This window comes from Cygnus atratus, chromosome 1 (assembly GCF_013377495.2).
Source record: "Cygnus atratus isolate AKBS03 ecotype Queensland, Australia chromosome 1, CAtr_DNAZoo_HiC_assembly, whole genome shotgun sequence".
NCBI lineage: Eukaryota > Metazoa > Chordata > Aves > Anseriformes > Anatidae > Cygnus > Cygnus atratus.
In genome coordinates this window covers 111,860,051-111,884,786 of record NC_066362.1, presented here as the reverse complement: position 1 = coordinate 111,884,786, position 24,736 = coordinate 111,860,051, and the positions used below count along the sequence as shown (strand labels likewise).

Here is a 24,736-nt window from a genome sequence, read left to right as displayed (position 1 = left end):
GTTCCAAAGTCTTGAAATTTTCCTCCTGGCTAATTACAGCCTATTACTCTAGACTTTGGTCCTTTAGCAGTAACATTTTCCATCTTAAGATGGGTTGTCCCATTCCAGTGAAGAGCATGTTGTCTGAGTGCTGAATGGAATTACTACCAGTGGAAACTATGCTGCAAGAGGCTTGATAAAGCAGCTGCTGTGCAAACCTCAGCTGCTTTTTCCATCCTCCCGAGCGCTGGTAATTAGCATAGGGAAGCTGACTAATGTGCTGACGTCACCTCTTTCCAGTAGAAGCTTACATTTTGTTCCTGACTGCCTCAAAGCATGCAGGACTTTGTTCAGGAATTCGCTGTCACATACAGGATGCTCTGAAACCTTTCCTTTTTTCTTTTTTTTTTTTTTCTCTGAGGGGCTGGACTTGTTTCCCTTATAAACACTGCCTGCAGAGCCAGCGGCTTCCTTAAAAGTAATTGGTTTCTGCTGGACGGCAAGTATCGCTTTAGCGAAGCACAAAATGCATTTTAGAAATTTTAACTACAGTTTTAGTTCTCTGATTGCCTGTGTGGCAGATAGCGATGTCTTCAATCAAGCAGAAACAAGGGTATGCTTTATCTTTTGCTTTATTTATATGGACTGCTGGAATGTTAAAAGTCTAGAGGTGCTGTACAAAACTGTTTAGAATACAGCTTACCTCGATAGCTTGTTGACTTACAAGAAAAAGTCAGTTAAATGTGAGGGTCTTGGGTCTTGCAAGTCTGCAACAGTATGCTCTGATACGAATGAATCTCAGTGTGGAAATTATTAGATCTTAAGCTATGTGTTTCTGGAAAAAGATCAGAAGTTTACCTTAGACGTTTCTTGTCTGTGTAGTGTATTCTTCACTTTCATACGTGTTTTCAGCAATGTTGAGATTATAATTTTGGTAGTAAGATTCTTGTAACTTATAGTATATACTTTTTCTGTTTTTTTTTTTTTGGTTGGCACTATAGTTGTTAATAACAGTGTTAGAACTCTAAGTTCTCCCAGATTTGTATTTCCCTGAGTAGAATTAGTATCGTGTAAGTAACCCAGTCCTGATACAGTCAGTTGTTGATTGCTAAGATACCTGAAGTACAAAAATAATATTTTGTTCATTATCATACTGTTACCATGATATTTATGACCTATATAATTTGCGCACACTAAAAAACTACAGATATTGCACAACTCTTGCAGGCGCTCTGAGTTTAAATGTTGAATGTGAACTTTGAAATGCAATTCAGCACGGGTTTCTTTTTTTTTTCCATATGACACATGACTAAGACTTGAGAAACGCAGGCTTAGTTTTCATGGTTTCATCCAGCTTGCTTTCCAGTACAGTAAGTTAACAAATACAGGCTTTCTGTGCAGAGGGTCCTGTTCTTGTCTCAGATTTCACTTTGAAGCTTAGATGTGGCTCAGCAATAAGCAGGACAGCATTGGTTTTCAAATATCTTCTCAAATATCTGTGAAATATACTGGTTGTGTATATAGCTGACAAGTTTGTGAAACAGCTCTTCAGAAAGGAAAACAAAGTTTTGAAGTAATCACTGCTGCCTTATATAATCTCTGTTGCTTTCCTTACTAATTCAAAATTAGCATTAAATAAAAGGCATGCAGTTCTATATATCTCTATATTTTGTCTTCATATTCAGCTTCCAGTAAGCTTTTATGAAGATAAGGTATCCGAAATGCCAGCATGCTTGATCTGTCTGTCTCTGAAATAAGGCTTGCAACTGATTACTGTGTCCTAACGTGAGCACGAAACACTTTGCAAGAGCATGCTGACTTCACAGCTTCCCGCTTTTTTCTCCTCCTTTGCTCTGGTGTCCTCAAGTAAGAGTGGAAGTATGCTTTAATTAAAAGTAAAAAATAATTTAAAAAATCTATATGGTTTGCATAGATGCCCTAGGAGCACAAACATTAAATGCATCATGGAGATTACCAGCTGTTGGTAAATGTGCTTTAGTCTTTTCACACAGTCAGGACCGCAAAGTAACTCAGCTGCAGACCTATGAAGGTATGAGGCTTTGGTCCAGTTCCTACACTTACCGCACAGTCAAAACAGAGTGTGTGTCAAAGGCCCTTCAGGAGCTATATGGTTAGTGCTTAGGACTTTCTAGAAGAGCGAGTGGGAGCCTTCTCAGAATTCAGTTCCAGAAACAGAAGAGGCTATTAAAGCAGTGTTCAGGAATATATTTTCTTACCATGCATTTTCCTAAGTGAAAGTAGCAGCTATTAAAAAAGGCGATGTTCGTGAACTTTATTATGCATGCTGAGTCACTGAAGAAAATTGCTTTTAGCTTGCAAATAAGCTTTTTTCGTTTTTCTCTATTAAAACTGTTGTGTGGGTTTCCTTGAAAATTACTCGCTTAGACAAAGGCATGCTTGGCAGACTTTTTTTAAGGCTTTTGGATATTAGTTTTGTAAAACAAGCATTTCTTTTCAATATCTTACCAACACCATTAACTAATATTTCTACTATGTTATCTAATCAGATGCTTCTTATTGATAATTAACGGTTTTGTTAATTAAGATGTAAAAAGCTTCTATAGAGGAAAAAAGAACAAACAAGTAATAGGTCAGAAAAGTTTCAAAATAAATAAGAAGAAAAAGATACCTGAGCTATAATGAATACACCAATACTCAAGAGTGTTGATCTCCCCCTCCTGACAACTGCAATTTATTTCTGTATTTCTTTAGAGAAAATATACAGTGCTGTGTGTTGACTTTCTTCGGTCCTTTCTTTTCAGGCCAAATTTGAATCGCTGTTTAGAACATACGACAGAGATATCACCTTTCAGTATTTTAAGAGCTTCAAAAGAGTACGAATAAATTTCAGTAACCCTTTATCTGCGGCAGATGCTAGAGTCCAGTTGCACAAGACAGAGTTCCTTGGAAAGGAAATAAAACTGTATTTTGCTCAGGTAGGTCTCCGTGATTATCCTTGCAAGGTACTAAAGCGTAACTTACTAGTGGTAAGCTTCCACAGGTCTCCTGTCATGCTAATGAACGCTTAATTTTTCATTTTGGTTAGAGAATCACCAGTTGTTCCAAAGCTACAAGTATGTGGAGGCTCTTGCCTGTTTTGCACTTACGTCTCCTTTTGTATTGCTTAGATTCCCTTGGGGAAAGAGTAGATGATAGTGATCAGCATAGTCAAAGATAGAATTTACGGGGTGGGGAAAGCCAAGCGTGTTGGCCAGCAGTACACACACAGAAGAAAAGAATGCTCAAACAGTAAGTGCAGGAATCCAAAGTGTAGCAGTATGTGCTCAGGACTCTAGCACATGTTTGTACTTGAAGTTTGCCGTCAGTGGAGCTCTCTAGCTAGCTAGCTTCTCCTGCTAAAGATGTGAAACTGTCTCAGGTTCTGGTAATCTGGGTGCTTTTTGGTAGCTACTGTTTATTTTCCTCCATAAACTTAATGGGAAAATTAATCTGTGTGTGTCTGTTTCAGATGTCAATAGGGACAGTCCTGAAGGAGCCAGTTTATTTATATACCTTCTTAAATTCTCACCACTCTCACTTGTGGTAATAAGTTTCAACACCATTTGTCATTAGGCCTTAAAGCCCATATCCAGCTTCCTCCTACTTCAGTATTTTAAGGACAGATACTTTCTGGTGAAGTTTCTGTAAAACTCCGTAATGGGAAGACGTAGATGTACACACCTCATTGCATGTTTCATCAGAGTTAATGGATGTGGTGGCTCATCTGTGTTTTGTATACGGGGTCTTTCATATAGCTCTCTTCAGTAATACTGTTACATGCTGCCACCTTGAGTGCCTGTTACAGCATAACATCTAGCCAACGTTAAAATTCCTCATTAATGATGAATTCATGAATAATAGTGAAGTAACTTTATTTTTTTATGCTTTTTTCAGACTCTGCACATTGGAAGCTCGCATTTGGCACCACCAAATCCAGACAAACAGTTTTTGATTTCACCTCCTGCTTCTCCACCTGTTGGTTGGAAGCAAGTAGAAGATGCTACTCCAGTGATTAACTATGACCTTTTATATGCTATCTCCAAGTTAGGACCAGGTAAACAGGATTAGAGACACCCAAGTTTTGCTCAAGTAAAACACCTTTTCAGCTGAACTTCTATAATTTTTCAAATGAATTGCTGTTCGCCAATTAAATTTATAGTATCAGAAAAAGTAAGCTGTGGTTTCTTACACACACAGTAACTCCACAGGATCATTTGAAGGGCCCAGGCCTCAACAATATGATGATTTATAGAGAGCATGAATGTTGCTTCAATAACATGTTAGCTTTTTCACCAGAATTTTCAAGAAGTAGTTTCCTAAAAATAGAGGAAGTTGAGTAGCCTTCTGCAGAGACAGGAAAGTCCTGTTTCAGATGAGGACATTAAAACAGTTAACAGTTATGTAGCTCTGAACTAGAATTACCTCCCTGCATTCTGAGATAGTTTTCCACCTACACATACTACTATCTCAGTGTCAAGCTGGTTTGAGGCACTAATTTTCTTTTGGAATTACGAGGAAGAAGTTTCTGCCACTCCCAACTCCTCGGTATTTTCATCTTCTGCAGTTTACTCAGTTATTGGCAGCTTTGAGGTTGCTTCAGCCTGGGAAGGAAAAATGTGCCTTTCCATCCCTCTCTGTTTAAATTAGAGGAGATAACAAGAATGCACGCTTACTGTTTTATTACCATTCATTTCTAGTGCTGTCTTGTCAGCTGCTTGTCATTTCAGCTGTGTAGGCTGTTGATGCATCGATTTATTAAAAATACATAGCACCACAGATAGGAGAAACAGTTCTACCTTGTATCTGTGTTTTAAACCAAATATTACTTTGATACAAAGTTCCATTAAACTGAACTAACTCGTATTTTAAGCATGCTTCCGGGATTGATATGATCACATTCCTCGATGTCATTTTATATCTCAGTTAAAACAACTTAATGAGAGTTAATGCAAATTTAATTTTCCACAATTTACAGTTTGCAACTCTGATTTAACCTGTTTGCAACTGTCCTATTAGGTTTAGGAGAGAGAACAAATGAATATATTTAGTAGCAGCATCAAAGAGGACATAAACTATAGTCTGATTTATTTTACCGTAATATCTTTATATATCTGTTTGCCTACCAGCTAGGGAACTTTTATTACATCAGTAGGAAGGGGGTGGAAAAGATGGTAGAGGAGAACTTCTACCTCCTCATGCATCAATTATGCAGTAGTGTGTTATGGTTGTCTATGTAGCAGCTTATGGCCAACTGTATGCTGGTGAAACCCACAGTTCCTAATGAAAATTATGTGTCTCAGACCACTAGTGAATTACTCTTACCTGTGAAAATTCATACCTTGCAGTCTGTGGAGGGATAAATATCTATGCTTGTGCTAGGATAAAAAATGGGGTAGATTATTGCAAGTTTTTAATAAATAATAAATTTTAAATAGTGTTTGAATGATAATGGCCAGAACAATTTATAGGAAAAATACTACAGTTAAAGTGAAGGTATAAAATGGTGCCAAAATCATGTTTATCCAGAACCGTGTAAACTAAACAGATAAGCCTGATTAGGTCTTTGAAACAATTCATTGAGAGTACTCCTGACGTACTAAATATTTTTATCGAAGATTTTATTTTCCTGAAATCAGTTTTTGAAACAAAAGTCCCATAAGATTATGCTCGTTGGAATAAAAGTCGTTTTGGATGAAGCATTTGGAATAAATAGTGTTACAGCTTGCTGGTCCTGTGAAAGCTCAGAGCTTGCTTGGTGGGTGCTGCTTGCTTAGCTAAAAGCTTTCCTCTTAAATTGTATCCATACCAAAAAGAAACGTGTATGTCTTAAATATTTAAAAGTTTACTAAGTAAAAGCTGGTGGTTTTTCCCCTGCAAGTTCTGTTTTTAAGATGCCCTACAGTAAGCTTACTGGCAGATCTGCAACCCCTTTCTCCATGAGATTTTTCACATACGTAGTGAATGTTAAACCCTATAAAACTCTACCTGTTGACTGTAAGGTTTATTGGAACATGGGCTTAATGACTCAGTACCAGGGACCCAGGTGCAAGCAAGGGTTACTTCAGCACAATGGTTTGCATGTTTTAGAAGAACTGTAGGCAAGAGCCTTTTCCTCTGTGGAACTGCTGCTCTTGCCAGTTCCTGCTCCTAAAGTGCTCTAGGAAACAGAGCAGAGACCACTTTAGAGCCTTGGCATGCTAGGGCATGCAACTTGTCACAGGTGTTAGCTCTCAGACAGCTGATCACTGAAGTGATCTTAGAGGAGACTCTTTTCTCCACTGAGAGGTAAAGAATAAAGAAACATGGGAAAAAAAAAACATAAGGAGAGCTCATCAGGAAAGTGGTGGAAAGAAATAGTTTGGTTTTCCCCTGATCTAACATAAGATTAAAATTATTTAACATCTTGTTAGATTTAAAAACAATTATTAACCTTGTGGTTAAAAGCGGAGTTCAAATCAGTGGTCAACCAAATTTGTGTCATAGTACATCTGCACCCACACTGTATTCTATCTCCGTGTTTCACCTTGTGATGCTTGTGATGCGTGATTCTTGCCGTCTAGCTCTTGCTCCACAGAATGCCAGAACAGTTTTAAAGCACCTCTGTGTGAGGTGGGTAAAAGCGCATCCAGCTTTCTTAACAGCGAAAGCTTTGGAGGGAAAGAAAGATCCTGTGGTTTTGTCATCACTGAGGAAAAATAAGTCTGCATGGTACAGTGAATGGATAGTCTTTGTACGCTGTAAAATGACCAAAAAAAAAAGCAAACACCACACACCAGGAAATTTTATGACAGCTCACATAGAACGCTTTCTTAAATGCCTAGGGTAACTTACTTACATTCTCATGTAAGAAAGTAGCTGAGCGCTGTTGCTTTGGAAATAGTACTTAAATACTTCTGGATGATGAATGATGGTTAGCACAGATGTCTGTGACATCTGATGCTTTGTGACATCAGGCTTTTAGTCATCAATGTATTACACAAGTAGCATTAAAAAGAACAAGTCTTTTCTTTTTAGTCATTTCTTTCATACTTTTCTACAAAATAGATCGTTTTTAACCAGTTTTGTTAATATTTTAATTTTCAGGAGAAAAGTATGAGCTACATGCTGCAACTGACACTACCCCTAGCGTTGTTGTCCACGTATGCGAGAGTGACCAGGAAAACGATGTGGAAGAAGAAACAAAGAAACCCAAACCAAAAATTATTCAGACAAGAAGGCCGGATTATACCCCTGCCCATTTAAGTTGAACTGCCATAGTATTTCAAGGGTTACAAGTAGGTGTGTTCAAGGGAAACATTTACTATGGAAACGGCAGGTCACAGGTTTGGTGGCAACAGCAGCAGTTGTAGTAGGAGAAATTCCAATGTAAGTTTGCTCAGAAAAAAATACAGGAATTTTCATCCTTATTTTTGATGCTGCAGGTCAATAGATGTCACGGGTGTATTCCCCGATCACTGGGAATGAAGATAGGCAGAAGACGGCATTTTGAAACCTAACAAGACAAACTGTGGGTTTATTTTTTGGGGGTACTGTAGGCTTTTACATTATAAAGCAACAGGGGGAAGCTTTCTTTGTTCTGTCTCTCATAAATCCTCAAACTAATAGGCTAGTCATTGTGTGGCATACATAGCGATAACAGAGGTGGTTTTAAAGGTAAGACATTGGGAATTGTAAACCTTTTTTCTTATAATAGATTTTGTGCATGTGTATTCTTGGTCTTCTGAAAGTAACTTTGCATTATTTTCTATAGTTTCTCACATGTTTTTGGAAATCTGGGAAATTGTTTAAAGTATTTATTATCTCAGCATCCCGGAGTTACTACTAGATATGTATATACATATATATTTATATTTGTTTTTATTGGCACTCAGTTTTCAGCAGGCATACAATTTATTTGGCACCCTACCTTGGTGCTATGTAACTTGTGCTCTTAAATTTTACTCTTTTAAATGCCTATGTAGGGTTTTGTCTGGCAAAGTTATAGAAAAAATGTGCAATAGGAAAGTTGTTTAAATAAGTTGATTTTAAATTATTTAAACTTAAATAATTTATATCTTCAATAACATTTGTTCAGTAATCTCAACTTTCTCATTTGGAAAAAAAATAAGTATTCTTAAATGTATAAATAAAGCTAATGTTGCATATTCACAGCAATGTACTTTTCCAGTGAAAAAAATGGTAATGAATGGAGAGTAATGAGAACGCTACTCAATATGTGAATCTACGCTGCTGTGAACAAAGGTCTAGCAGTGATTGGAAAATTGCACACACTGTGTAGAACAGCAAAGCGAGATGGAGTGCCTTTTCCTCATTCATTCCTGATGTGAACTGTTCTACAAGCTGCACACTTGTATCTTTTTCTACTGGCTTTCTATGTCAATAAGAATATACTTTCTTAGCTTTGCTTCCAAAATAAGCTGGTATTTAGAAATGCTTAATGCCAAGTAATGATGCATACTTAAGTAATGGGTATACGTGGGAGAAGCTTTTTTTAAATGTTAGTGTTTAAAGACAGTAGCTTATCACATACAAGTTTGGTGGAAGAAAGATGGCAGAAGTGTATTTTCTTATTTGTTTTTTAAAATGGAGATCTTCACTTTGAAATGGATTTCAGTATTTTTTTTAAGAGATAATAACTGATATCTATGGGAAAATATCACTTACAATTTTTAGGGGATGTTTGAAGCTTTCCAACATGTTTCTAAAAATCAAAAGTTTGGTTCTGTCAATTCACTTTTGCCACAGTTGGTCCGAGGATGAGTTTTGTAGCTGAAGTTAATGTTTTAAAAAAAAATCCATTCAGTGCCATTTGAAGCAAACATTAATTTAAATACCCAGGTTCACACCTCATTTTTAAAACAAAATATTAGTGAAGCAAGTTGTGTAATGAAGCCATTCCAAGCTGTGGTGCAGTGTAGACGTGGTTTATTGAAGGCATGTCATTATACTAAGTAAAACAGAGATTGATATCCTGTGACCAAAGATAAGAAGAATATATTAAACTTAAGTTATGACCTTGTTCTGATTGTTTCAGTTCACAGGGCATACCAAACACTGACAATTGGTGTCTATCTTGGACCTAACTCAAGTGGCACACTCTCCAATTTAAGGTGCTTAAGGTTATTTTGCTTTTTTAAGGTATAACAATCAGCTGGATACATGTTCTGCTTATTAACGCCCCAAAATAAATAAAATGGAGAGGAAACCTTGTAAGCTTGTTACAACTGTATTTAAGCCTTCCCAAGACTTTTTCCATGTTTCTAAAATTACTGCTGGGCTTAGGGTGTTTTACTTCTTACAGTTTGAAATTGTTGAAATCATTTTTGTCCTCTTTCCATTTTTGTATGATTACCAGTCAAAGTATTAGTTTTGTATTAGAGACTTAGTTGTTGCTCTGCTTTGTAGCGATACAAAGAAAGCAGTGCTGATTTTCAAGTAAAAGTAAAGAAAGCTAAACAAAAATACGATTTTCCCAGTTTAGTACACTGCCGTCTGCCTCATAAAGGTGGGCACTGGAAACCATGGATGGAAGACTTGGGATGGCTACCCTTCTGATGGTAATTGTAAACAAAGATGGTGAGACAGTAACTTGCCTGTTTTTCCTGGTTCTGTATCTTGGCTTGTGCCACCTTCTGTTATCATTACTACAGTATATTGCTTGCTCTGTTTTTTTAAACATTCAAATGAATGCTTAGTTGGTATTTTATACAATTGTATAGTATGGGGCATATTTAAATTAAAATATTTTGTCTTCTTGTAAATGTTGTGGTGTTTCTCCATGAAACTATTCGAAGATTTTGCACCAAAACATGAACTTAAAGCTTCCAAACACTGTTGATTTGAATAAGGTTAGAATATTAGAATATTGTTCCATCCTTACCAACGAAATGGATTTATTCACAGTGAAACACTTCCCAGCCTTTTGCTTAAGTGACTTGTGTGATCTCGATGCAAGTCTGAGAATCTACTAGTAAATTAAATGGTCCAAAATATTGCACTTAAAAACTGATTCTTCTGTGACTACAGTTGATGTGCTTCCTTATAACGATACCAATGTTTTACTATTCTATAATAATCCCTCTGCGTTCATATTATCTTTACCAGTTTTCTTCTACAGCATGAATAATTCTATTTTTAAAGCTTTTGGAATATGAAAATGTCAATATTTCATGGGCTTTACCTGGTAATCCTATGTCTCTGAGTTGCAAAACATATACAAAAATGCATTGAAGGTTTCACTCAGTATGAAATAGAAATCCTCTCATGGCGCAGAAAGGAGTTCTTGATATTAATGCTGGTCATTCTTCTCAGTACTTATGACTGGGAAGTATTGATGTTTTTAAGTAATTGTCCTATACACGGAAATGGTTTGAAGTAGCAGTTCTGTTGCTTATCGATAGCAGGCCCATCCAGGGGAATTCCTACGTAGGCTAACAGGCATAACTTGATCCTTAAGTGATCTAACAAAAGATACAAGGTATTGTGCAATTTCAAGCAAGAGCAATTGAACCATCCTATTTTACACAGAAAATCTCTAATTTCATTTCTTTTTGGTATGTACAACTCACTGTTTTATTATTTGCAGTCTGCATAAGCGTCCATGGATAGCGTCCATGATTATATAAATGTGGAAGTAATCACTAGTTGTCATTTATCAAGACTTGTCAGTTTAGTGATGCACTTTGCTATCATTGGGTTTTGTATTTGTGCATGCATTACTGCATTAATGACCTTACCAAGGTGAATTCAACAACTTGTAAGGCTGAAGTTTGTTTCTAATCAGGGTGTTGTTTTTCAGAGCAGCAGTAAGTGTAGTAACTTTGATATTTGAAATACTGGACAAGTGTATTAGTTGTTCATGTGTAGCCCAGACTTGTCAAGGGTGGGGAAGGAATGAACTCCAGCAACTCTCTCATACCATTTTAACAGTTACAGCATGGGTTTTCCCCTAGGCATAATCACCTGCCTAGTCAAGTTTTGTTTTGTCACACTAGAAAGAACGTCTTGGGGGAAGACCAGTTCTTTAACCTGAAACTGTGATTTGTATCTATAAAGCTGGCTTGATAGCTGTGGTATGTCCAGAGCCCTTTTCCACTTCCAAACATGCTGTGGTAGCAAGGGGTAGGCCCTTACTCTAGGCATGGGCCAAGTTCAGAAATTCACTCAGTAGGCTTAGCTGTTGCACTTCCTCTATCATCTTTGCTTTTATCCTGGATTATGTCCAACACGCTTTAGAGGCATTTTACAGAAAATTATACCCACTTAACGCTTTTATTAATTCATGTTTGGATGTCTAAAAACAAGACTACAGAACAACCAATAATAATGAAGACAAGATATTCCCCAAGACACTGTACTCTACCATGATAAATCAAGACCAGAAAAGTGACTCAGTTGATAAGTAGTCAATGGGATGGACCTGGCAGGACTGGATTTATCTTCTTTGACACAATTTCCGTTGATAAGTAATAACTATTCCACTTGAAACCTTTTGTCATTTACCTAGTCTATGCTTATGTGCACAAATTGCAGCATCTCGGTCACCTTGCTTGCTTTTTTTTTTTTTTTTGAGTAGCTGGCAGTTGTTTTTTAGCATGGTACACTCTGAGGTATGAAAAAATGAAATGATAGGAGTCTAAGTATGAAAGATTAAATAGGTGGAGAAATGCTCAAAGTGGTACTTGATCACTTCTGGCAGTTGTGTTGTCACCATTCTCTTTGGGACTTACTCCATCTGAAAAAACAGCCCAAGAAGCTGCAGTTCTTCCTAATGTTTTTTCTGCTCTCACCTGTCTTCCTCAAGATGCCATTTCCTCTGTTACCAAAACATTGAGGGTCTCTGGGTGTTTAAAAGGGTTTCCTGGGTCTTCCTGAAACACTTTTTATCTGAGGATAGAGCTCAGTGTCTGTGGCTTCAGAACTTCGTTATAGGCTTTACAAGGGTTTTTACAAAGGTCTTTGCTAGCAGCATAGCATGGGGGGAGCAACAATAGGAATTTTTTTGTTTATTCTTCAGTCTAATGCTGCTTTTGCTATCAGCTTTTGACTCTGTCAATAATAACTTTCATAGTTTGAGTGATTATGAAGATGTAGCTTGCAGGTGGTAAGCGGTTGTCCTCATAGAGAGTGAATTTGGTTTTGTTGGTTTTTGGTGGTGGTGGTTTGTTTTGTTTTTGTAGCTTTGTTCCATTTTGAAATCTTTCTTCTACTACACAACTTTTTTGCCCTTCTACCTACATATTGGAGTTGACTTGATACTATCTACCAAGCAGGGCCGTTACCTCCTTGGATTTTATGTATGACTTTGTTTGCACCTGCCCTCACATTCAGTGTGGATGTGTCTTGCCACAGGTATGCACCAGGAACTTATTTTATTTGCAGTTTCATTACTTACACATCCCACTTGCATGAACTTTTCCAGCATTCACCTAATGTTCAAGGTGTCTTGTCTTTTGTTAATCCTAATGAAATTACATCTGCTTTTCTGTTTGATCTGTGTTGCACGTCTACCACTCTCATTTATACATGTTTAACCTTTATTTCTTTTACTGGTGTAATTTGTTGTACTCTGTTCTGGTACGGTGCATCTGTAACTCTGGCCAAGCCATAATCAATTCCCAGGATCACATACCTTCAGTACTTATGTAGGCCTGGAAACAAGGCAGATTCCCATGGGTGCAATGCCGGCCGCTTGGTACTGTTGTCCAAATCTCTGAAAATTTTGAGGTGTTTTTCCCTGCTCTACCACTTCCCAAGTCCAGTGAAGAGAAGCTTGTTCAAAGATAAACAAATGTACAAAGAGCCCTAGAGTGTAGACAAGAGTTTGACTCATAGTTCTTCTTTTTCCTTCTCTCTCTCTCTCTCCAGCTTTAATTTTCTTTTTATCTTGTTACAGTTTTTAGTCAAAATAGACTCTCTACATAATGCTCTACTTTGAGTCTTTGCACTTGATATTGAGGGTTTCTGTGGGTAACCAGTCACAACTTAGATGTTTCCATATTCATTTTCTTGAGTGCCCCTAGACCCTCACTGCTTTAGTTAAAGGTTTTACCAAAAGGGGCCTACTGAGGTCTACTGCAGATCTCTGGAGAAAGAAACAGAAAATTTGTCTGTCTTTTCTTTTTGTGCTACCTAGAGTTACGTCTCTCCCCTAAAGTGCCAAAGATGAGAACTCACTGAATATTTGGAGCTACTTCAGTATCAAGCCTTTAGGAATACTGGAGAGGAAAAGTTATCCTTAAGTGTCATTCAGGTAGACATCACTATTATTTCACTTGAATTTCCTTTATGGGAGTGTGTTGTACCTTTTGGGGTGCTGAGGGATGCCTCTAGATCCACACCTGTTCTGGAGCTCCTCTTCGATTTCTCTGCCTCTGTGCATTGAAGTGGTTTAAAGTTTATCCTGTGGCCTCTGCCAAAATCCTTTTCGTCTCTCCTCTTTCCATGACATTATAAACCTGTGTCCCCTGATTCTTAAGATAGTTTTAACTTAATATTTGGTAGTTCTTCTAAGGCTGTAAAAAATCTTTCAAATCCTAAAAAGCTTTAAATAGATTTGGTGAAATCACCTTCGTGATGTTTACTTACAGTGTCTGTCTCTTAACAGGAAAATTAAGTAAAATAGTAAACTGTAACATTCAGACAGTAAATTAGAAGATGATCTTCTTGTAGCAAGTGGCCATTTCTGGTTACATTGTTACAGATGTTTTCAAAGGAACCTATTTTTTATGTTTCACAGACATTCATGCTTTATTTTATGATCAACAAATGAAATTAAATATGGCTCTTGTGAGCTACTAATTCATATCAGGTTGTTTCAAGAGGTCCAGAAAAATTTTATAAACTAGAGACCTTGAATTAGGTTATTGCTTGGAAGAACTTGGATCTGAACTTTCATGTAGTTCTCAGCAGAATTTTGCATATACGTTTGGGGGAGGGTGGGGCAGGGGGAAACTTGTATGATCAGAGCCTTAAAGTATAATTAAGTTGTTGTTTAATTTAGATGAATTGAAAGAGGTACGTGGAGGTGCCCAATAGGTGGAGCTAAATATCAAGCAATGCCATTGCGTGCTACTGGATAAAATTAAACTAAAAACTCAACTTTCAGCTAAGGCTCCCATCATGGTAGCAGATGTGGAAAAGAAATAACTTCGCTACCGAGCTGTGAAAGTACATTGTTCCTTACCTCTGATCCCTTTGGGATGTTGCTTGAAACATTTCTATGTTGTATACAAAATTTTGTAGTGAAATACTATTTAAAGATAAAAGTGGTAAATTGCAGTGTGGCACACCTGGTTCCCTGCTTGACTTCATTCATACGACTCATGAGAAAAAGTTCACATAGGCAAAGTTTTTAAATCCTGTTCCTAAGAAATCCTAATGCTAAGCAATCAGGTGAGAGCGGGTTACCTACTGGAAGTTAGCTAGCCATTAGTTCAGCTTGTTAGGAGGCCACAGGGGTGCAGCACAGGTTTTGAAGGCTTTCATATCTGTTGTGCACTTTGTGCTTTATAATCTCTAAAATGCCCATCGAGTGTGCACGCCAAGGATGCCATATATCATGGCAAGGTTGCTTCCAGTACTTGGGTAACTTTGTGCATCTCTGTATGGGTATCTCTGTATGCAAGTAAGCATGCAGACCGTAAAATGGGATTAATCCAGGTGATGAAGCATTTTGTATGTTTGCTGTTCATGCTGCGGTGTAGCAGTTCCTGTGGAGAGAAGCTTCTCCCTACAGGGAAAGAGAGCAGAAGTAATTACGGCAATGCACATAACAAGAAAAACAAGTTGTAAAAGGCTGGCGTGCGTTGCAGGCTTGCAGAGATGGTTAATGCTTCTAATTTTGAAGACTTCTTTATATTAAAACTTTTCAAACTAGTGTTAATCCAAATCCCGTATTTAAGTGAACCATCTCAAAGGAATTGTAACCAGCAGTGAAGCTATGTGTTAAAAGTGGGGTGTGATTTTATACGAAAGGATAGAAACAGCCTGGGATGTAGTTCTGTAGGGGTTGCTTTATCATTCTCCCTGCTAGCTGCCCTGGCTGAGCTTTGTGCCATGTAAATGAGAGTAAAAATTGCTAGTGTTACCTGCTGTTAGACATGTTTAAATATTATAATGAAAAACTCCAAAGGGATTTTTGTCAAATTTTCTTAAAACTGCTCCCTTTGAAGGGGCACAAAGAGCACGTACATTTGTGTCCAGTCAGTTTTCACTGTAAAAGGTGAAGTTCAAATACTAGTTTATATATATCAAGTGATGCTAATTCACAGGGTGTATTTGATTTAGACAAGCTCATCCAAAAGCATTTCTTAATGTGAGTTACGGCCAGACTAATCCAAAAAGAGCAGCTACATGAAGTGCTTTTAACAGCAATGTGGATTTTGTCTTTTTCCAGTATTGGAGTTGAATGGTGTTGGATTGTTAAAAGTAAACTAATGATCAATGTATTGATTTTTATGAAAGCTGCAAAAATACATGACTTGGCGTAAGAAGACAGTTGCATGCCCTAGCCCTTTATACCTCGTTTTCCCCTCCTGAGATTTTGCCCATACTGTAATGGGGAGTTTGATCACGCCAGCATGGCGTGGCTTGAAGCAGCAAGACATGACTGAAATGGTTCAGGTGCTGAAGTACCTCCGGGTAGAAAGCCAGGGTATTCACCACTGGTTTAGCTGGTGCCCCCTGCTCAGTGAGGACAAACAGATCAACAGTCAGCTGGCATTTCACCAGTGAAAATCTGTGGAGACAGCTCGTTTATTCGTCTAGAAAGTGACAGATCTTTCAGTGGTTTTAGTGTCTTCTTGATATCCTCAGATATCCTATGTCCTGTTCAGATGTTCCTAAAAATGATGTTTCTGATCTTTTCAGGGTTGCAGAAACAGCCGGCCAGTGAACTAAATGCCGCATGGAAGTTTTTGTTCAGCCATGTAATTACTTCTCAAACTTACCTTTTAAATGATTTGTGTGTACTTCGTACCTCATTCAAAGGAGGGAGAGCATGCAATGAGAATATGCACGCTAGCATATCTGTTGTGAGAGGGAATTACAGCATCTTCCTTGTTCTGATGCTGAAGGTCAAACCTATTGCATGTCATAACACGCACTATTCTGGCTGAAGGCAAATGGCCTTGTTTGTGTTGAAGGACACTTGGAAGGAGTTCTATTTTTGTAAAGGAAAAAAACGTGCTGCAGGGAGAAGTCTTGCCTGTGATTGCTTTTCCATTCTGCGTAAGGTGGCTCTTTCTGAAACAAGGTAGCTGCCCACGCTGTCTTAAGAAGCATATCTAAGTGCATCTTAGATAGATTGGAGTTAGGCTTGTATTTCCTCAGCCGTACAAAGAAGTTCATTTAAAGAGATGAAAAAGGTTTTCAAGAAGAGCTTTTGCATGCTGCAGTGCATTCCTCCAGGTGTTATTTTTCCATGAGATTTCCTACTTTGAGATTTTAGGGAAGAGGAGGTGGTGGTCAGACTGAGACAGAGGGAAGAGAGAGGGAGCATAATGTGATAGAAAAGGTGGGAAAAGCTGGAGGGAGGACCTAAAGAAATACTAGGAGCAGGTGAGCTGATTTGAAATTAGGAAACTGGGGGCAAATGAGAACATAGAGCAGCTGTCAGTAGTGTCTGAGATGTTTGTATGATCTGTGACCTGACCCAAGACACTGTGTGGGGAAAGGAGAGAGCAGGGCTGGTGTAGTGTTCCTCTGTCTAGTCTGGTTCCTAGATGAGAAGATGGTTTCACCAGATCTCACCTAAGACTCTGCCACCGTCACTTCCCCTGTCTGGGTTAGTCAGCAGAGCGGTCAAGTGTCTCAGGTTATGTGCTGGCATTTGTCACTCTCTCACTTCTGCCTGTGTCCCAAGCAGGATGGCCAGCAGCAACCACATCTGTTTTTCTTGGTCGCAAGAGGCTCACCTCAGCCTGGAGCATGAGGCAGCCAGAGGCCTGCCCTGGCTAGTGCCAAGCCTGCATGAAGTCACGGGGGAAAGGAGAGGCAAAAGAGATTCCTGAAGCTGAACTGGGAGACTGGGTATGGGAAAGAACCGAGACAAAGAACCAGAGTTTGACCTGGACATCAGAGCAAGCTCAGCTCAGATTTCATCTCCCTCTACTCCTCAGTGCCCCCACGTACACCTCCTTGCTGTGGAGGCAGCAGTCCTCCAGGTTCTCTGTACCCACCTGCAGTACATCTGTTCCCACAGAGACTGCCATGCTGATTCCAGCAGCTGGCCCTTCCTGGCACAAAAGCACATCACCTTCATCTCCCAAAACACGCTCCACAGCACCAGGTTCCTCGTGCAACACCAAGTGCCTCCCAGCTCCCTACCCTCATCCTCATTTTTGAGGTTCGCAGCAAGTAAGCCTCTACTTCCTCATGCTCCAGTGGCACATGTGCAATTCACTGACCTTGCTTCACCACTTGAATGTGAACCAAGGGGACAGGTTGAATGACCTTACCAGTCATGGTGCTGATCAGGGTCTGTTTTTCAAGGTTCAGCCAAGCACAGCCACGGTATTCTTTTAAGAAGTACAAGCAAATGTAATTTCTTTGCTTATTTTTAAAGTTTTAAGGACCCAGGCATTTTCTGGGAATTTTTGTTTTATGAAGACAATTCACTCTGATAGCATGTACATATATATGCATGTTCTACAGTGTATAGCTAAGCTTATCCAAAGGACTGGATCAGAGATGTCGCCACATCTGAGGAAGTGTGCTCAGATGCAGCGTGCTCACAATAAGCAGGGGAATGCTAACCAAACTGTGCTGGAGGACTACTAGAAAGAGTGAGGGCTTTTACCGCCTTAGATCTCTTGAGGAAAAGTGAGATGAAAAATCTTCAGGTTCATGAAAATAATGTGGTTTATGCTGCTTGAAATCTTCAGGAAAGGAGAAGGGACTGTTGTATCAGACAGTAAAGTCTTGGATTCATTTGGGTGAGTCATGGCAAGGTACTTGGTTTGAAGTCTCAGCTGTACAAAGCAATACCCCAAGCAATTTGACGTGTAACCATGGGTTTTCTAGGTACCTTCAGCTCTGTATACTCCTTCTAGGGTAACATTACAGAATGGAAACTTTGACACAACCTTAATTATAGGCTAGTGCTGCTGTAATATAGTTCCTGTAGGTAGGTCAAAAAGCTTCCTGAGTGTAGTGCGGTGTCCTGGTACGCACTTCCTGAGGAGCAGCTCTGATGGCTAGCTGCTAAGTAAGGAGAGTGTTAAGCAGTCAAAATTTTTACATGAGATTAAAAAGAAGGAGCATCGCATTACGCTGTTAATCCCTCTGCCAAATTGTGTTGTGTGGGAGAGACATTTAGCGAGAACTTTCCATGCTTTGTCAGTCTGTGGAATCATTCAGGAAATGAATAGTACTGTTTGGGGGAGGGCTTGTTGGTTGGTAGTAAATACCCAGTCCTTCTCCATAGAGCACGACAATGAATTAACTCACCCACATGTCCTAGAACTTCCTTCTGTTCCCAAGGGTTTCTGAAATAGTACTGCTCAGTGCTTGATCCTTGCTTCCCTTATATGACCGATGCCTTTCTGGAGCCGTTTTGGGGCTCATTTTATGCACAGCCCAGTTTCTGTGTCAGAATGTCAATAAGGAAGCAAGGTGTTGCTGTGTTGTTTTAGGGGGTTTGTTGCTCATCGGGTATTAGGGTTGTTGAGAGCCATGGAAGATGCGTGGGCTGTGTGGAGGAGGGAAGAAGAACCGCTCGGATTAACAGCTGTGATTAATTGTTGTTCACAGTGACGCATACGCTTTGCAAACACCAGGCTCACGAAGGTCTCTGCCTCAAGCAGCTCTGAGCTGCAGTGTGAGCAGAGAGGACATCCAAGCATGTGAGAGAGGACACTGAGGAGGCCAGAAAAAATAAGTCACTGGGCACAAGTAAGGGGTGGAGGACAGGGCAGGTACAGCCTCTTCATGAATCCCTGTCTGGTACCTATCGTGAATGGATCTTCTGGTTAGGCCTCTCCTAATTAGGTCTTTAAAAGACTTTTCAGATTCAGACTCTGGTTTAAAAGCTGGGCCCTATTCTAATGTGTATTTGAATCTGTCTAAATCCCACTGTTGTGCCACTTGTGCAGGCTGGACTGCAAGAGGTGGTGGAAACTGTAAGAAGTACAGTCTGGCAGAGGATGCCAGAGCTGTTCCGTTCAGCTGCAGTGGATGCCTTCCCCTGCTCAGCCGAGGCATGCAGAATAGCTTGCACATCTAAATAGCTGCTGGCTGCTGGCAGAAAGAGAAATGCACCGAAGAGGCGCGTTTGCTCTGTTACCCACTCATGACAGCCCGAAGGTAGCCAGAGGTGCTGTTGCCTCTTACCTAGGGTGAGAGGGAAGCGAGAAGGCTGCCACTTTGCAGGTGTTAGTCAGCCCGCACAGCACTGCTGTCCCCAGCCCTTGTAAAAGCAAGCGCTTCCGCAGCTGACACTGCAAAATCGCCGAGCCTGGATCTGGAAATGGCAGGCTTCTGCCGATGACACCACAGCTTGGCTGGCTATAAGGCTGCTTGGTATCTGCAGATGCTAGCTATTTTGCTTCCAGACTTCTCAATTTCCCCGTGCTCCACTTGATTACGCGTTGCCAGATGGCGCAGCAAATCCTGCACCAGCTCCACAAACAAACCCCACAAAGAGGGCTGCAGACAGGAACCATGTGGAGAATTTATACTGCGGATATCTTGAGGTCTGGCCAGGTATGGGGAGCTTCCAAGAGAAGATGATAAATAATGGCTGGATGCAGGAGAGAGGGCAAAGGAATAAAGGACATTTTATTTATCACAAAAAATCAACATGGCACAGAAAATGCACATGGCAAATGTTCTACGTTCCTTGAACACTTCTGTCATTTTGGGGTTTTGTTGGTGGTTTTTTTTTTTGGTTCTTTGGTTGTGGAGTTTTGTGAGGTTTTTTTTGAGTACCAAAATATCCAGTTGTAAAGTGGATATCCACAGGAAAGCAAGTTTCCTCTGCTCTGTGACTTGTGGAACAGCTGGTTTTAAACATCTATTACAGGTAAAAATGATATTTGGCAGTGGTGAAGCTTTTAAAGTTCTTTTTAAGTAACTTGGTAGACAATGCAGGATGATGTTTTGATACATGTACAAGGTCTGTTCACAGAGGTCCAGATTCTTCTTAAGCTCTGTGTCCCAGACCATCCATCGCAGCAGTAATATTTTTGGGGTATTACCAGAGCATCCTAAACGCATTAGAAATGTGACTGCATTAAACACCGGAGCTCATCTGCTGTTGAATCACGTCAGCACTGGCTGTTGTGGCGACACAATTAGCTGGCTCCATCTTAGGTCAGCCTTTGCATTTGGGTGAGGTCCAAACCTGCAGGCATGTGAGCATCCAGCCTCCTGTGATCTTTTCCTTTATCAGCAAATCAGATGCCTGTGTTGTGCCTCTTAAAATGGGCATCAAAGCTCTACGTGGTGAGGCAGATGGATCCTCAAGCACAAACAGCTGCTCTCAGATTTTTTTTTCCATTATCTCCTAAGCAAGAACATAACTATCCTGCTGGGGAGGTGGGAGGAAGGGGGAGGGTCTGTGCACTTTCCCAGGCCCCTGGCATGTTCGGACTCCCCAGCTAGCACTATTACCCCAGCAGGCATCAAGCATTTTCAACTAGAAGCCACACTCACAGCTGCTGACAAAAGATTTTCAGGTGGTAGAGGCTGAACTCGGCTGATTGAAAGCCTTTTAACTAACTGGCAGATCCAGAACTGCAAAGTGTTATTCTCTGCCATTCCCGCTAGTGCAAATCCAATTGCATGAGTATTAAAAATGGCAAAATAAATAAATAAATACATAAAAATACGTGGACAATTTCATCTGAAGATTCTCCAGTGGGGTGAAATCCATTTTCTTTGCTCTTCAGCACCTCAAAGGGCCAGGACTGGTTCCACACAATTTACACACACACACCCTTTGGTCTTCAGCTGCAGTGTCCTTGCTGCCGGGTGAAGGAGCGTACTGCAAGCATCTTAACGGCAATTACCTCTTTTCTTTGATTCTCTTTTTCCTTCTCTTTATTTGTTGGTACAGAATATGGAGTGGAAGAGATGTCTCTGCGGTTGCAAGCACAGAAAATGGTGATGGATGCATTCTTGAAGCCCTTGTGCTCCAAATCAACATATTTCTACTGATTTAACGTCAGTTAACAGGACATTATCAAACAAACTAAAACACCAGGGGATTTTTTCTTTGATGGCAGAACAGTAAGCTTTTGTGCTTGGTTTGCTCTGGGCAGAGTGGGGGGGAGTGTGGGAGGGAAAGCACTCTTTCCCCTTTTCAGCTGAAAAAAAAAAAAAAAAAAAAAAAAAAAAAACCAATTATTTGCACTCACCTTGCTCCAAACCCAGGTTGCTTTGTTGGCCAATTGCTGTTTGGGCAGGTAGGTAAACTCAAACCCACCCTGTGGAAGACATATAGGAAAGTTTTGGTTTGACACATCTGACCAGCACTCAAAACTGGAGGGCTGGTCCAGCAAACCCAGACACCTTCCAGAGCACGTGGTGGTGCTCTGCAAGGAGCAGGGCTTGGGGGGCAGCCCGTGAGCTCCTCCAGGGGCTGGCTGCTGGGGTTGTGCGAGGTGCTTGCTGAGGGAGGCACACCTTGTGGCATCTGGCAAAGGCACGCAGCTCTGCTTTTGGAAAAAAAAATTATAAAAAACACAACAATTTTTATATTCTGCAGACAACTGGATTGTGCAAGTTTGATGTAAAAGGCCCTTCTTGTTTGGAGGTACTTCAGCACCTAGTGTCCTGCCTGGCTTTCCTCTTATATAAACAGAGCAAGAGGATCGTGTCTGGCCAGAAACTTTGGCCATGCTGTTTCCCCTTGCCTGGCAGTTGCTTTTGCCTTGCCTGTGACCTTTATGTCAGTGGGAGTCATGCCTACCAGCAGCAAGGTGCCTCTCGCTGGGCCTGGGCTGAATGTAGCCAGTCATAAATGAAATCCGCATGAACATCTGCCCTTTGAATGCATTTTTATAATCTGTAAATTTGATGATGGCCATGCAGCAGAAAAGAAACCTTTACACAGGAGGCTGAGTCACGTGGAAGTGTCCGGGCAGAGCTGCAGCAGCCCAGGGTGGTGGGAGATGTTACGGGATGCGGTTCTCTCACCATCAGGAGCCTTTTCAAACACGGAGCATTAGTGCAAAGAGAGCATCTGTGGCCTCATCAGTGCCTGGATTTGGTCTTAGCCTTTCTATCGTTGCCCCTAAACAGATGACCTAAGACCTGTTTGTTCCTCCTCAGTACCCTGTGATTCAGTTTTTAAAACAACATATGCAGAAAAAAGTGATTTTAGAAGCAATCTGAAAGATGAATTTTGTACTACTGCAGTGACAAAATGGTGACTTGTGTTGTCACTCCCTGGTACGCAGTTTCTTGTTTGGTAGGTTGTGAGGTTTTTTTCAGCTGTCATTTGTGGTGATGTTGTTTCCTACACGTGTAAATATTTGCAAGGCAGTTTGACATCGATCATAGTTTAAAAGAGAAAAAGCTTATGAAAAAAAAAGTGCAAAAATAACTCAAACTGCCTCTGAACAAATATATGAAGAGTCATAGGCATCCGTTCTTCCCCCTGAGGTCTGTATGCTCCTCTCACCAGCATGCCCTGAGCTGTGGCAGGGCTGCTCTGCTGCTGCCTGGGCGCAGAGCGCTTGGCACCAGGAGCTCAGGGTCCAGGACCCACAGGGAGATGTGGGGCTCCCCAGGGCTGGGGGGTTCAGGCACAGCTCCACGTGCTGGAAGGGAGCAGGGGGTCAGTTTGGGGCAGCTCCTGTCCACTGAGCAGGTCTCCAGTGGAGAGGAGGCCCCCTGCACAGCAGCGATGACGGGGCGCAGAGGCTGGGGTGCATCACGTCCATGGGGCACCTGGCCCAAGGGGACCCCAGTCCCTCTTGAGTGTGTGGGTGCTGCAGCTTTCATTAAAAAGAAAAGCAGAGGTATCTTGGTTATTTTTTCATTTCCTGGGTATGTGCTTGCCCTGTTATTTTTATTAGAAGGGGCAGGCTCAATTTGAGGTTGGTTTGTTGTTGGCTTTGAGCAATTTTGATGTTCTGGCTCGCTCTGCAGTGTGACAGCAGCATTCAGATCACAAGCACCTATTGATATAACTATGCAGATGAAATCGAAAGAAAATGAACCATAGGAAAATGTCCCTCTTCTATAGAAACCTGAGTGAGTCTTGAACTGGTGATGTCACATTAAGATGAAATCAGGTGTGACAGAGTAAATGAAAGTATTGCTTTTATGCTCCTGCTTTGTCCAGAAAGCCTTACTTTAAGTCACACTTTTCTGTTTGTTTGTTGGTGTGTTTTTATTTATTTATTTATCTATTTATTTATTGTGAAGGATGAGAAACACTAAAGACATTAAAGACCCACTTTGCTAGAGCAGAGCTAAATGGAGAAGAGTTGCAACCAAACAGCATCTGTAACATCTATGACAAGGATTCAAGTATTCATCCACCTCCCAGCTGTGGTCATAACAAGCCCCTCGTTATTCCCACTGCCACAGCATGAGTAAGCAGCTAAGCACAGCCAGGTGAGAGGGCAATGCCCAGCATGCATTTGTTTTCTCCTCCCAGCACTGCTTGGTGAGCCTTGCTGCTTCTGGTGCTGGCCAAAAGTACCCAAGACTAAGAAGCTAAAGCTTTTGGATAGTTTCCTGAGGTCCTCACTGACCAGGATGTGCATACGACACTTGCAGGTAGTGAATCATTGGTGGTTATAATTCTGTACAAACAAGAACCCCACTTATTTATTTATTTTTTAAACATTTAGGGTAAAAGGTGGCACTAACTGGAGCTTTTTGACATGAGTGTTGCTGGTCATAACACCAGAAAAAACAATATCCTCTTGGTGAGATCTACTGGAAACTATTTGGATGGTACATTTGTTGCATTAATACAGTTTGAGTAATGGATAGTGTTTGGAAACAAAACTTTCCAAACGAAGGGAATAATGTACTATATCTGGTGCAGGAGCTGAACAACAGGAATTCACATTTTCCATTTCCTGGTGCGGAACAAACAAAGTAGGCTTAAAATTAGTAAATCTGTTAGTCACTGCATTATGAATGGCGTGGTTGAGTAAAGCCACGGCTTAGGAAAAATGTTTGTTATAGCTACGTTTCTAAATAAAACGGGCCTGCTGTTTGGCATGTGGCACACCTTAGCAGGATGGAATATTTGACATCTCACGTTTGAGCATCTTCATGACTGGGGTTTAGGATCAGGCTTCACAGGGCTGGGACGTACCCACTCAAGGCTCTGTGGGCTGCTGCTTGCCATGGCTCCATGGGAAGCCAACAGCTCCCACCTGGGGCTCCACTGCCACGCTGCTTCTGCCACAGTGGCTTTTTCAAAACCCTTGTGTTTCATGGCAGTTTGGGATTTCAGTAAAGGAAGTAATTTTGTGTCTTCCAAAGCATTTTGGTCCTGATCTGAGAAACTTTATTTTTAGCTATCAGCTTTTCATTTAATGGCAATACCTTCTCTGAGGACATTTACTATTCAATAATAAGAAGGAGGATTTAATGAACTCCATCCCTTTTACAACCATTTTGGTTAAGGTCACCTCACTGTTCGTTGAGGTGCTGCTCTCCCCAGGCTGTGGCTGAGCACGGCTTGTCCCAGGTGCCACAAAAAGCGTGGGCAGCTGAGGTCACTTCTGTCAGCCCCAGGTCGGAAACAGAGAGGGCTTCAGCCCTG

The 24,736-nt window shown here is 40.6% G+C and overlaps 1 protein-coding gene across 2 annotated transcripts in view; it reads left to right on the top strand.

Moving 5' to 3' along the window:
• Nucleotides 1–9,761, top strand: part of RCAN1 (regulator of calcineurin 1) — a 41,115-nt gene extending 31,354 nt beyond the window's left edge. The window contains exons 1-4 of one of the 2 annotated variants that reach the window (XM_035545875.1): nucleotides 264–592; nucleotides 2,763–2,936; nucleotides 3,895–4,054; nucleotides 7,084–9,761. In XM_035545875.1, coding sequence (XP_035401768.1) covers nucleotides 506–592; nucleotides 2,763–2,936; nucleotides 3,895–4,054; nucleotides 7,084–7,247 — 585 coding nt within the window. In that variant the 5' untranslated portion in view covers nucleotides 264–505 and the 3' untranslated portion in view covers nucleotides 7,248–9,761. Of the gene's footprint in view, nucleotides 1–263; nucleotides 593–2,762; nucleotides 2,937–3,894; nucleotides 4,055–7,083 lie in introns of those variants that run through there. The other variant, XM_035545874.2, reaches the window with a different exon arrangement.
• Nucleotides 9,762–24,736: the final 14,975 nt, after the last annotated feature.